Source organism: Oxyura jamaicensis, chromosome 7, assembly GCF_011077185.1.
Source record: "Oxyura jamaicensis isolate SHBP4307 breed ruddy duck chromosome 7, BPBGC_Ojam_1.0, whole genome shotgun sequence".
NCBI classification, from domain to species: domain Eukaryota; kingdom Metazoa; phylum Chordata; class Aves; order Anseriformes; family Anatidae; genus Oxyura; species Oxyura jamaicensis.
The window spans coordinates 32,710,357-32,723,301 of record NC_048899.1 but is presented as its reverse complement, the minus strand read 5'-3'; the positions used below and the strand labels follow the sequence as shown (position 1 = coordinate 32,723,301).

Sequence of the window (12,945 nt, the reverse complement as noted above, 5' to 3'; positions counted from 1 at the left end):
CTCTGGAGGGCGGGCAGCCCCTCAGGGCGGCCGCTTCCAGCGGCTCCCCACAACCCTTCCCTCAGAATCAGCCAGCCCCGGCGGCCCCGAGGGGAGGGAGCGCAGCCACCTTTCCCCTCCCCAGCACCCCGGCGGGACGGCGGCCCCTCACAGGCCGCTCCGCACGGGGCAGAGCTGCCCCCCGGTCCCGGTCCCCGGTCCCGTCCCCCGTCCTGTCCCCGGAGCCGAGCGCTGCCGCCGCCGCCGAAGGCGCTCCCCGGGGCGGGGAGGGGAAGGGCACCGCCGGGAGGCGGCACCGCTCTCCCACCTGCCCCCCGGCGGCGGCGGCGCCGAGGTTCGCGATGAGGCGGCCGCGGGGAGCAGCCGGAGGAGTTTGTTCGCCGCCTGGCCCCGGCTCCCTGATGCTCTGAGCCGGAGTCTGTCTCCTCCTCTCCCCGGGCTCGCACCCGGGCTGGATGCTCCCGCTCGTTCCTCGCCACGCCGCTCCGCTCGCCAGCCGCCTCCTCACCAGCCATGGAGCCGTCAGCAGCCGCCCTGGACAGCACCCCGGACCCCGCCATCGTGCAGCCCCCCGGGAGCAGCCCGTCGCTGCCCCCCCGGGAGCAGCAGCAGCAGCAGCAGCAGCAGGAGCAGCTGCGGATCGGGGAGAGCGGGCAGTTCAGCGAGGGGCTGGAGGACCGAGGTGAGCGCCCGGCGTCCCTCACCCCGCACCCGCCTTCCCCCAGGGCAGCCTCCCTCGGGCCCCGGCCGCCCGACGCCCACCCCCGGCAGTTTTTTTTTTAAATTATTTTTCATTTTTTTTTTTCCCCTTCGTCTTCCCCTGCAGCCCCCTGACGGCCGCAGCCCTACCTCCTCACGCCTCCACAGCAGCCCTTCCCACCTCTGTCAGCCCCACATCGGCTCTGCCCGGACCCCGCGGGCACTCCCTCACAACACCCCGCTCCCCGAACCTTTCCCTTTTCGTTTCCCAGCTTTAAAATCTCCTCACAAACTCCAGTCGGGGCTGCTCCCACCGAAAACTTGCCTGCTTGCCGGGGCAGCGGGCGCACATGGCGCCGCCGGGCTCCTGTCAGCGGGGCCCCGGGCGGCCAGGTCAGTCAGGGCCCTCCCTTAGTCCCCGTCCCCTGACTAGTATTTTGTTCTTTACCAAACTACCTGACCAGGGGTGGAATGCTGCCTGCTTCGCAGCCGTGCTAGCCTCAAACACGTTAATTTTTGGACTTCTGTTGGCGGTGTGCGAGGCACTTGGCTTACCTGCCGCCCATCTGGAAATACAGGCAGCTGCCATTTTAACCCTCCGCCTTGCCCCGGCCTCCATAACGCCTACAGGCTCCTGTTCCACACAATTTGTCTCATTTTTTTATTTCACATACTGGCTTTTCCTTAGCATCTCTATTCCATTTTGTCCCGTTTCTCTCTCTCTCTCTTTTTTTTCCATTGTGCTTCCCAAAATCCCTTTTGTGTTCCCAGTCTTCACCCCATCCTGCACGTAACCCCTATATCCCCTGGTCTCTCTCTGGTTTTCCAAACTCCCGTGCTTGCTCGCTTATCTTAGCCATGAAATAGAGATGTAGCTAGGAAGAGCAATCACCATCTTCACTGCCTGCTTTTGGTCACGTTGGGACTGGGGACGACCCTTTTCCCAGGGGTGCCCTTACTGTCACAGCCAATGGCAGGTGGCAGGCATCTTGACTGAGGGCAGTTTGAGGCTTCAGTTCTGTTTTATATAGCAGGAATCAGAAATTTTGGTTAGGTTCAAACGTGGAAACTTGAGTGCAGAATTTTTCCATTTGAGCCCAGTACGACAGAGCTAAAGCAGAAAGCTGGGCCTTTTGGTACTAAGGGTAGTTCCAAAAAGAGAGAGAGTGTGATGTACCTAACCTTTCTTTCTAGGAGGGAGAAGAGACTAAAGCTGCTGCTTATTTCTTTCTTTGCATTCACACTCTTTCAATGGCCCTTGTGGTAGCTCTTTCTTGTAGTCTTTCATAGTAAAGTCACCAATTCTATCTCCCAGCTTAATTCCCAGTCATCATAGAGGATATTCTGGTCTGCTTTTTGCAGGTTGTCCCCATTGGAATTGTTACAATCTGTCCTTTTAGATTGTACGTTTTCTTATGCTCTTTTCCTATGAATCATAGCTGATCCAGTTATAGAGATGATACTTCCATGTTTGCTAAAAATAAAAAATAACCCCAAATTTTAGAACAAGATATTTGTTCTTTAAGATCAAGCCCAAATTCAGCGGTATTTTTTTTTTTTTTTTTTGATGGGGTCCTTAAATTGACATCTTACGTGAACAGTTTTTCTATTTGCCTTATCTTTTTCACAAATTCTAACTTGACATTTTAAAATGATCCTTTAGCCAAATAGAAAAGTACTTCTGGTAAGTCAGCATATGGTAAAGAATATCCTAGAATCACTTCACAAATATGCCAAGCTTGTGTTCTGCAACTGTTTGGCAGGTTTTTTTTCCTTCTGATATATATATTTTTTTGGAAGAAAATCAGCTAATATAGGAAGGTACTAAAAGATAAAGTAAAAATCCAGTGGATTTAACCAGCTCATCATCTCTTCTTTAACACAGAGTTATCTGTGTGTTAAATAAATAATTGGCAGTATAATTATTCAGTATGTTAATATCAGGGTGGAGGAATCTTTTCAGTAGATACTAGCTTTTCATTTTTGTTGCAATGCAGGTTATACTGAAAGTATCGTTCAGCCTGCCTCCAATGGATGCTTAAAATTTGTTTTCTTATGGTCAGAGGAAGAATGTGGAGGTTTACCTTGTGAATCATATTGTTGTGTGTAAATTAATGAGCAGGTGTTGATTCTCAATAATTTCCATGCTGTGGGTTTGGTAGTCATGTGAATGAGTTCGTATTTTTGTGTGCTGTCCCTTGGGACACTCCTGAGAAAAATACGATCTTGTCAGGGAAGAGAATTTTAATTACATAAAATATTACTTTAGGAAGGATGGGATCATATCTGATAGCTAGAATATGCCAGCCATTTTGAGAGAGAGAGAGAGAGAGAAAGACACGCACACACATGCACGGCAGAAGTGGTTCAGTTTTATAAGGATTGCAGTCTCTGTCATACTGGACACGTGCTTGACATGTGAATACTAATTAGCAGTGCTTTGCTAGCTCTGGGGCTTATTATGCACTTCTCAACTTAATTAGGATATTATTTGATTTGCAATTATCAACTGTATATGTTGGTCTTCCCAGGTAATAGTGAGCAGTAGCCATGAACTATAGTATGTCTTTAATGAAAGAACCAGGTGAACGGTATCTCTTATTCTGTTTTGTGTTTATTTCATGTTTGAAGTCTTGAAAATCAAAATTGGCTAAGGAAACCTACTTTACTTTATATTCCAGCAAGATTTGGGCCTTAATTTAAAATGCTTGTATTGGGGAGGGGGGAAGAAGGGGGAATCACAAAAACATGACATTTTTTTCTGTGTGGTTTTATTAGTAGAATCCTTTATTTCAACATCTGTTGTTATTGACCTCATAACAGATAGCAATTAAATTGTGGATCGTTATGTGTACTGTCAGTAGATAGTAAACATTGCAAAAAATGTGTATTCCTTCACACAGATGAAGGCAGGCTAAGTGAGAAATGGCTGTGCAGTACTGTAGGTGAAGGACTCAGACCTTTCAGGGTTGTCATCTGGTAATTTTCAGGTGTCAGACAAAAAATTTGCATACTAAGACACAGACATTGTTTTCTGTCGGGCCTAGTAATTCTGTTGTGCACAAGTTTGCGAATTCTTTTTCATTCATGAAGAGGGCAGAGTGCAGCACAAAAAGGAGGAAATATTTGAAGTTGTCTGAAAACACAGCATCAATTTAAATTCTCCCAGTGTCTTTCTGAACTCTCTAATAGAGAAACTCTCTCTGCTTTCCAGGCAAAGTAATTGACGTGAAAAAGCGTAAGGCACTTTTCCAAGAGAGGGCGAATTCCACCAGCTATTCTGGGATTAGAATTCTGACAGGCTTGAAGTGGCAGAATAAAATCTGGTGGCTCAAATTGCTACCACCCCTGGATGCCTACCCTGCTGCTGACACATTGCTGCCCCTGAGGCAGAGATGTCTGATTCACTTCTGCGTTGATTCCAAAACCACTGCAGTGTTGAGCCAGCGCATTACAGCCAGTTGAAATTAATATCTGCTAGCATTAATAAACTGGGCTGAGCGTGGTGTGGGTTCAGGATTACGCTCATAACCAGATCAGGTGTCCCTACCTTCAGGGTTGCAGTAGCCATCAGGAAGGCTGAAGATAAAACTGGGGGAGGTGAGGACAGTAACAGCTTCAGCTGTTAGGTTTTAATCTGCTGCTTTGTCTGCCAGCACTCCTCTTCCCTACCCTTTGCCTAAGACATTGGACCAGCTACTGAAAGATTTCACTATTTCTACACACATTTTGACAATGTTTCTACACACAGAGCCCTAGTTCTGCACGCTGTGGGCAGGCAAGTCCCTCTGAAAAGGGATCATCACCTGAGAAGGACCACCCACAATTTCTGGAGTAATTCATTAAGGAAGTTAAAAGTCAGCAGGCCTTCTGTCATCAGCTAAGCAGATTTGAGTTGGAACTTGCTGGTGAAAAAAAAGTATCTGCGGGTTTCAAATTAAATGAATATCATATGCAGAAAAGAATCTGGATGGGATAAACAAAAGGCAAATCATTTAATTATGAATGCATCAGAAAAGTGGCTTAAGACTCAGACTGAGAGAATGAAAACCAAAGAATGTACTTTTCTTTATTTTTAACTTGGTTTCTTTTCTGCAATTTAAGATGAGTGGACAAAAGATTTCCACAAATTGAAAGCATCAAAGAAGAGAGAAAGCAGTCCCATTCCCTTTTGTTAGCAGACTTTTGCGCTGATTAGAGTAAGGCCAGAATTGTTCTTCAGACAGTTCCTGGTGCAGCTTCTAGACGGGGATGTATTCTTACATTTGGGGGAGGACATTATGCTTCAAGAGTTCTTTTCAACTGTGCTAGCTTTGATTCTAAAGTGTGCCTGCTTCTACTTTGATGCTCAACATGTGCAGTGTATTCCCGTGCATCGGTAGGTTTTTTCTCAGAGACTGGCGGACACAAGTTTTTCTCCTATGTTAATTACGTTCAGGATCCTGAACTGCAGAAATGATTTTTGATCTCAGCGAGTGTAGGATGGGGCTCTTTCTTGTGTAGATGTATAGGTGGAAAACACAAGTGATGTGAATTTCTGTTAACTGCCACACAATTGCAGTGCTCTTATCAGTGGCTGAGGTGTGGGCCTTACCTTCCATGTGGAGTCAAACCAGCTTGTGTGTGTTGTGCTTGCTTACTCATACATTTCTGATGGCTTTATTCACCTAACCACGATAACCTTGCTAATGTGAGCAGGATTTGATTCTATATTGATTCGATATGTAATATAGAATGTAAATATGTGATCTAGGTCTGAACTAACACAGCTGTGTTTTTAAAAAGAGCAATGTATTGTTCATACCCTCTTTGCTTATTGCTTATCAGGTTTACTAGAAAGCAGTACAAGGCTAAAACCTCATGAAGCTCAAAGCTACAGAAAGAAGGCCTTGTGGGTTTCCTGGGTCTCCATTATTGTCACACTGGCTCTTGCAGTGGCTGCTTTCAGTGAGTATTGGGAAAATTTTAAATCTTCACACCTCTTTCTTTTTTATTTTTATTTATTTATTTATTTATTTCCTTCTTTATTCTGTTAGATTCCCAGAATTTCTCAGAATCTTTGTGGAAGCTTTCTCATGTTTTTTCTTTGCAACTGCTAAAAAGGTTTCTCTCTAGACTGTCTGTGTCTGCATGGTGCTTATAAATTAGTAAAACTGTTGTTTTTTTTCTGCAGAGAATAGGGTTGTTGAAGGTCGGAGAAAGAAACAGGAGATGTTGATTCCTGTTAGCATTTATGCATGTGGAACTGTTCATTTTACAGAATAGCGTAAAAAAATCATTATGGAGTGGATTGCCTTTAACCAAAGGGGTCAAATATGACAAGTCTTAATCCACCTGGGATTCATAGCTGGAACACTATAACAAACAGTAGTGAATTATAAGGGGGAAATAGATCATTTTTCTTACACTAGCAGATAACCTAACACCATGTTAATGTGAAAGAGAAATACCAGCTTGTTTTTAGGCCAGTGTTTTTCATAAGTTTCAAGACATTTGTCTATTTTACCTCTACACAAAGAATTTGAAAAACAAACAAAAAAACCTCTATTTGGAAAAGCGAAATATATTTCTTTTATTTCAAAACAGGAAAAAAGGCCGCATTGTGTAAATAAAGATATATTTCAGTTCAATGCAAAACCTTAAACCCCCAGCATTCTTATTCAGCTGAGGAACACTACATTCCCATAAGGACAAAAAGAAATGTGGAGTCTGGATCAAAATCTTTGCAATGGCACATTCTTTGTTTAAAAGAGGAAAAAGCAAGAATTATTGAATGTATATGTTTGTATAAGCAAAAGGAAAGCTCTGTCTAGGAGACAAGGCATCTGAGATGTCTCAAAACATCATTCTTCAGCTTGAAAAAGACACTTGCATTCTTTTTTGGAAGCTGCAGCAGCATGTGTTTTATTATTCTAATCTGCAGTGTTCGACCTGCTGCTGGAAGTTGGTGTCAGCTCCCAGGAGAGGTTATTAGAATCTGACCAAATGGTCTCTGAAACCCAAAATACATTACTTGGAGCGATTTTTATGGAAACACAGGTACAACAGCTTGATTCAAAAAGCAGAGAAAAGAGCAGGAACACTTAAAAGCAGAGCATAATACTAAAGAATTTGAGCATTAACAAGAAAGCAGGGCATCAGAGTTTCCATTTTGTTCTGCTTCATGAAAATGCAATAGTCTGGCTTTTGTATGGCAGCAACATAAAACTGTGTTTTAGAATAAATTTAATTCATTTCATATTAACAATATGATTTTAGGAAACATTGAGAAATAGCTTTATTTTATTTTAAGCTTATGTCAGATTTACAAGTACAAAAACAGCAATTAAACCACTCTATTTCTTTTAAAAGGGTCTCTTAAAATTTAGTGATTTATTTAGGTTATCTGCTAGCTTTTTTATGTTTTGTTTTGTTTTTCTCTCTATTTTCCTTATTTGTGTCATTCTGGTAGTGTTTAGAAATCCTAACAACAACAACAAAAGGCAGATAGAGTAGTCCCTGCCTGCATGTATGTTGTGACTCAGGTGGAATGGATGGTCATTGAACGACTGAAATCAGCGATGTTTTTGGAATCTTTCCTCATGGCCTGAAGGGGTTAAATTTATGAAGAACAAAAGAGGAAGCAGCACACATGCATATTCAATTTGTAGGGGATCTCTTAATAAACAATTGACAGTTAAAGTTAACTTAAGTGCCACTGAAGTATTGTCAGGGCTTTTGGTATGCTTAATATTAAAACTTCGTAATCTTTGAGGAAAATGCAGTGGTTCTAGAATCATTTTGCTCCCCCATGAAATTTTGCAGTTGTGTTCAGTTTATTGTCTCACTTGGGCTGCTCTCATCTCTTTTGCTGTCCTTTTAGCCTGCTTCTCTAGCCAATCTGTGATCTGGGAGACATGTCAGGTTCCCAGAGTTTGCTGCCTGTTTTATATAAATGACTGGTTGTCACCCTGGGGTGTCTGACACTGCCAATTCTTTGCAAACACCTGCTATTTAAAGTATCCTGTTTCCTTTTTACCTCTTGTCTGTAATGGTAAGGTGTTAGCAACATAGCTGTGATGTTCAGTGAGAAATGGGAACCTGCTGTGGTAATTGTCAGGCTACGCTGACGTACTCTCACTACTCTTTCTGATTTCCTCATAAGGTCTTTATGCAAATCTCTGGTTTATACTCTTCTAGGCCTCAAAATCCTTTCTTCTGAATGTATCTTACAATGCTGCTTTGCAGCTGCGCTCGATACGGTAAAGATACTGAGCCAGGGAATTGGCATTGCTTGGTAACTGCAGTTGAAGAAATGGGACACCTGGAGGACAGGAAGAATGCTAAGGAGAGTGATACTTGTTGCACAGACTGTGTGCAGAGTGAGGAGGTGGTTCCCAAGCCTCCTCGTCCAACCGAGGATTTGTAACTAGACTTCCTTCCCTTTTTTATGGCCTGTCCTGTCACTTGTGTGCTGCAGCTTGATCATGTCCATCTTTTCAAAGACCAAAGTTGCTTCCCAAGCTATTTTTGCAGCATTAGAGTATGTTGGAATGGCTGCTCTTCACTGGTATGAGATGTTTCCTTCCAGTGGGATTACAGTGCCCCAGCTGAACCCTGATCTTTTGCTTGATAATACTGAAAGAGACTGATAAATCTCAAGTTGATCTGAATATATAAAGAAGTTCCTTATTTACATGATGATCCGTGGCACTTGAGGCTGGAGCTGTGCTGAACTCTGTGTGTTAGACTTATTGTTAAAAAGGACATCTGGTCAAAATCTCTGGAAAGATCCATTCTTTCTTACTGTCAGGTATTTAATATACTTAATTTTACTGCAGAAATGCTGTGCTCTTAAAAGACCTTTTGGCAGCTTGAGCTGCTGTCTGTAAATACCACTTCCTGTCTGCAGAAGCACCGTGCGGTAATTGTCGTGGTCTCCCTAGCTCTGGGTGCTGTTGAAGGCATTGCTTGTCAGCACATGGTTGCACAAGGCTTCTATAAAGTCTTTATAGACTTCGCTTTGTAAAATCCTTGATGTTAGCAGAGCCGTATGGTGCTGTCTCTGTAAGTTAGGCTTGCTTAGTATCAGCTCTGTGTATTCTGACATTTGTGGGTTTTGTGCAACATGTTTATGTTCAGATATTAAGCAATGCCTGACAGATAAGTTAATTTCCCTTTTCCTTTCTATATTGCCTGAAATGTGCATGTTTGTAGAGTTCTCATACAGAATGTATTTTCATTTTTATAAAAACAGAGTCATAAACTGAGACTGGGCATGATGAAAGTTACTAAAATCAGCATTAGGTTGCTGCTCAGCACCCAAAGTAAGTACTGGAATAATCACATTAATCTAATTATTTCTTTCTGTTTCACAATAATACAAGAAAAGAATCATACCGTAGTAAAACATTTTTGTAATGAATGTATGTGTAGTATAATGCTGTGATCTAAATCATTTTGTAATAACAACTATAACTTCTCCTTCCTGTAGCTGCAGTGTTGTAGGTTCATCGTAAGCCTCGTTTCAGTGTCATAATAGAGGGTGAGGGATTATTACAGGTACTTCTGTGTTTTGCAACCCATCGTTCTTAGTTTCTTGACATTTATGTTACTAAAACCTAATTTTGAAAAAAATACAAGTAAGTCTTTTGCTGTTATAGTTTATTTCCTGCCTGCCGAGCTAATCTCTGATCATATTACTAAAGCAGAAAACAAACTCTCATTCTGCCTGGTATTTCTTGTCCCATTTAGACTTGTGATTCACAGAACACGTTCTGTTCATTCATCTTTTTGATTTGATTAGCTAAAATTGTTTCGTAACGAATGGAGTGGTCATATTGATATGTCAAAACAATGTGTGGACCAAATTCTGCACTGCAAGCTTTCTTTGTAGGCAGAGATTAATTTAGATTGTATGTCAGCTTTGTAAAGGCAGTGGTCAAGGTGGGACTTGAGTCCTGGTGTGGTCAGAGCATGCCTGAATAGGCTCTGCACGTTTAATGCACCATGGGAAAAGTTGTCACTGGGCTATTTGCAAAATGCTGGGGAAATAGCAGGCAGGTTGTGGAATCCATCCCAGTTGCTTGACAGATCACTTGTTTTAGACCACCGTAGATACACTTGAGGGTTGGGCTTTGTAGAAATAACTGAAAACTTTAGTGCAAGTGATGTGTTTATGATTCAAAGTTTTACCCTGGTAACTGTTTAGCCTGGTGTAATAAATATGCACTGTTATTTTGAGAAGGTGAATTCTATTAATCTGGTCAGTGTTTCAGTTGCAAACTTGGTAGTTATAATTCTAGAAGTGGAAGTATTTTATAGGATTAGCTATTGGTCCATGGATAAGACATTGCAAGAAAATGCAGAGAAATGGATGTTCTGATTTTATATGCAAAATCATTTGTTTAAACATGAATTCCTGAAAATTTGGTTATTAAAGCAAACTTTCACATACTGGGATTAGAGAGGCATTTTATTTGAAATGCAGGAAAAATGAAGTTTTAGGATAGAGCTTTCTTTCAGACAGGAGGTTCATGCTAGCTTGCACTCTACAGACATTGAAATGCCAACAAACCTTAGAAAGTCTGGATCCAGGTTCACTTTCCTCATTCAAATGACTGAATTGAGCCAGAAAATCTCATTTTGGCTAGCTGTAGGACACAGCTGCTGATTCTTCTCCCCTATAACACTACTCCAGTGCAGTTCAAATGGAGTTACGTGGGACAAACACTGAGCAAGTGAAGATGTTGTCCTCTGGATGCTTGGATGTGGATATATTGATGTAATCTATCACTCCTCATCTCAGGCATACACATACAACTGAGTTGGGGAATGACTGTATTAATTTATTAATGAATAAATAATGTTCCCAGTGATCCATTCCTATTGTTCCTTGAAAAAATAAATATATGCAGACTTTGCCTTGTTTGCACAATACTTAGTATACACTGGGCGCAGCTGTGAATAATAATACTAATAATTAATGTAGCTGAAGGCTCATGATTCTGAGCCTCTTTAGTTTGGATATCCAATTCAACAGTCTTTAAAGGTCATTGAATTTCAGAAAAATGCCGGGCATTCAGAACTCAGGTTGGTTTAAGAATGTCTCAGCTGGGCACCTAAACAGAGTTCTCCAGGATCACTGACCACATGGCAAGTCTTGGTCTTCGTGTTTTCTCTTCTGGGAACTATAAAGCATTGCATTTCCCAGTCCTAAAAATCTGAATGTATATATATATTTATATTTTTTTAGCAGAACATTTGTTGTGTGTATTCAGAAAGTTCCATTTTAAGTCACAATGCCACGCAGAAACTGAAAGGCTAAGTACAAAATAGAACTGCCGTGTGGTAGTGTGCAGATCCCTCATTTTGCATACTTTTCAGGGCATTTAATTATATCATTTACAAAAAGACAGCTGCTTTGGGGTTGTCGTCTCACAGAAGCATTAATGAAATATAGAATTTAAGTTCCCAAGGTAGAGTTCTGATATTGGTGACATTTGTGCAGCCCTATTGTCCTCTTTATAGCTGTATCACTATAGTTGAAAACAGAGCTTGGCCTTATATCATATTATACCTAAGATCTAAAGGACAAAAACCAAATTGCCTGTGCAGCACTGGCAGAAGAGAGTCTTGTATAGGTCAGTCTGTACTAAGTAACGGCAAAATACAATTTTCATTCACTGAAAATGAAATGAGAAGCCAGTAAGGGCCTGTCTTTTTTTAGGTGTACAAAACTCTAAGTGACTTTCTTGGTAGGAGAAAATAGCATATGGATGTCAAGTTCAAGACTGATGACTGCTGAACAGAAGTATGGGTCTAAAATCTGCAGTGCTTCACACATCATGAAATCTTTCACTGAGCTGACGGGCAAAATGATGACAGAAGTCTGTGATATCTAGAGTAGCATAGATGCAGTAGATGATCTGTATCTATATTCTTAAACAGTAAAGAAATTTTAAAAATTGTTGCTGTGGTGAAAGTTTATTAAAACAAGTGAATTCATTTCATTTTCATCTAAAATATGAGAGCCTGTTGAATTTTTGTATTATAATACTGAAGCTTAATCATTCCTTGATCTATATGGTGATTCCTTCATGATGAGAGAAGGTGATCCCAAGAAATTCGGAAATTAAAATCGAGTGGTGATATTGAGAGAAAGCTAGCACTATAACATCATTTCATATAGGATAGGAATCCTCAGCTACGTTAAATCTAAGCTATGTAGTGTAAAAGTCATAATCACAATTCTGTTCCCTATCCTTTTAATTTTCCTTGCTGAGATTCAGAGTTTTGTTGTGCAAGACTCTGAAGTCTAGGCAATATCTAGTCCTGTAAGAACTATAATAGTTATTAACATCTATTATCTTATATAAAGCTTATACAATACAAAATACCTTTATATATAATATATATATTCTAATATATATTATCCCCTTTTATTCCCTATATAATATTCCCTTCTAGTACCTATGGGAAAGCAGGAGTGGGACTCTTTGTCAGGGAGTGTAGTGATAGGACAAGGGGTAATGGCTTTAAACTGAAAAAGGGTAGATTTAGGTTAGATATTTGGAAGAGATTCTTTACTGTGATGGTTGTGAGGCCCTGGGCCAGGTTACACAGAGAAGCTGTGGCTGCCCCATCCCTGGAAGTGCCCAACGCCAGGCTGGATGGGGCTTTGGGCAACCTGGTCTGGTGGGAGGTGTCCCTGCCTGTGGCAGGGGGTTGCAATGAGATGAGCTTTAAAGCCCCTTCCAACCCAAACCATTCTGCGATTCTATATTTTTATATAATATTGTGAATATGTTTTTATATTGTGAGATTTTAGGCACTTGAAATTCAGCCCTGAGTTCTGCAGTCGGAGTTTTGCTGGGTTTCCATTACAGGCAGCTTTGTGTTTGATTCAGAGTTTCCAATTAGGAGAATGCAGCTGGGTGGCAAGGTACGATATACAGATGAGTAAGGTAAACAAGAAGGCAGGGGTAAGTAATTGGGCTGGTGTCGGGCATCCTGCTCATAGCCCTCGGAGAATTATTCTGTGTCATTAGAGATAGGTGTAGATGGGGACTCTTTTGTGTATGGGAAGAGATGAACTGAATGCTTAATAGGGTGGGTTTTAGGCCCACCAGGTGGTGAAAGCTGACCGGTGTGGGAATGATGTGCCCTACAGCCATCCCTAGCCTGCAGCAGAAGGAAAATGTGTGTTTTGCTTGAAAGTAGACAAAAATATTCAGAAAAATAATGGGTATTAGGTTTATTGCATGT

At 41.6% G+C, this 12,945-nt stretch overlaps 1 protein-coding gene across 2 annotated transcripts in view; it reads left to right on the top strand.

The window, feature by feature from the left end:
* Positions 1–270: 270 nt before the first annotated feature.
* The window catches only part of TMEM163 (transmembrane protein 163), a 93,254-nt gene continuing 80,579 nt past the window's right edge, over positions 271–12,945 (top strand). Inside the window, exons 1-2 of one of the 2 annotated variants that reach the window (XM_035331872.1) lie at positions 273–682; positions 5,527–5,646. In XM_035331872.1, coding sequence (XP_035187763.1) covers positions 514–682; positions 5,527–5,646 — 289 coding nt within the window. In that variant the 5' untranslated portion in view covers positions 273–513. Of the gene's footprint in view, positions 683–5,526; positions 5,647–12,945 lie in introns of both variants that reach the window. The other variant, XM_035331873.1, reaches the window with a different exon arrangement.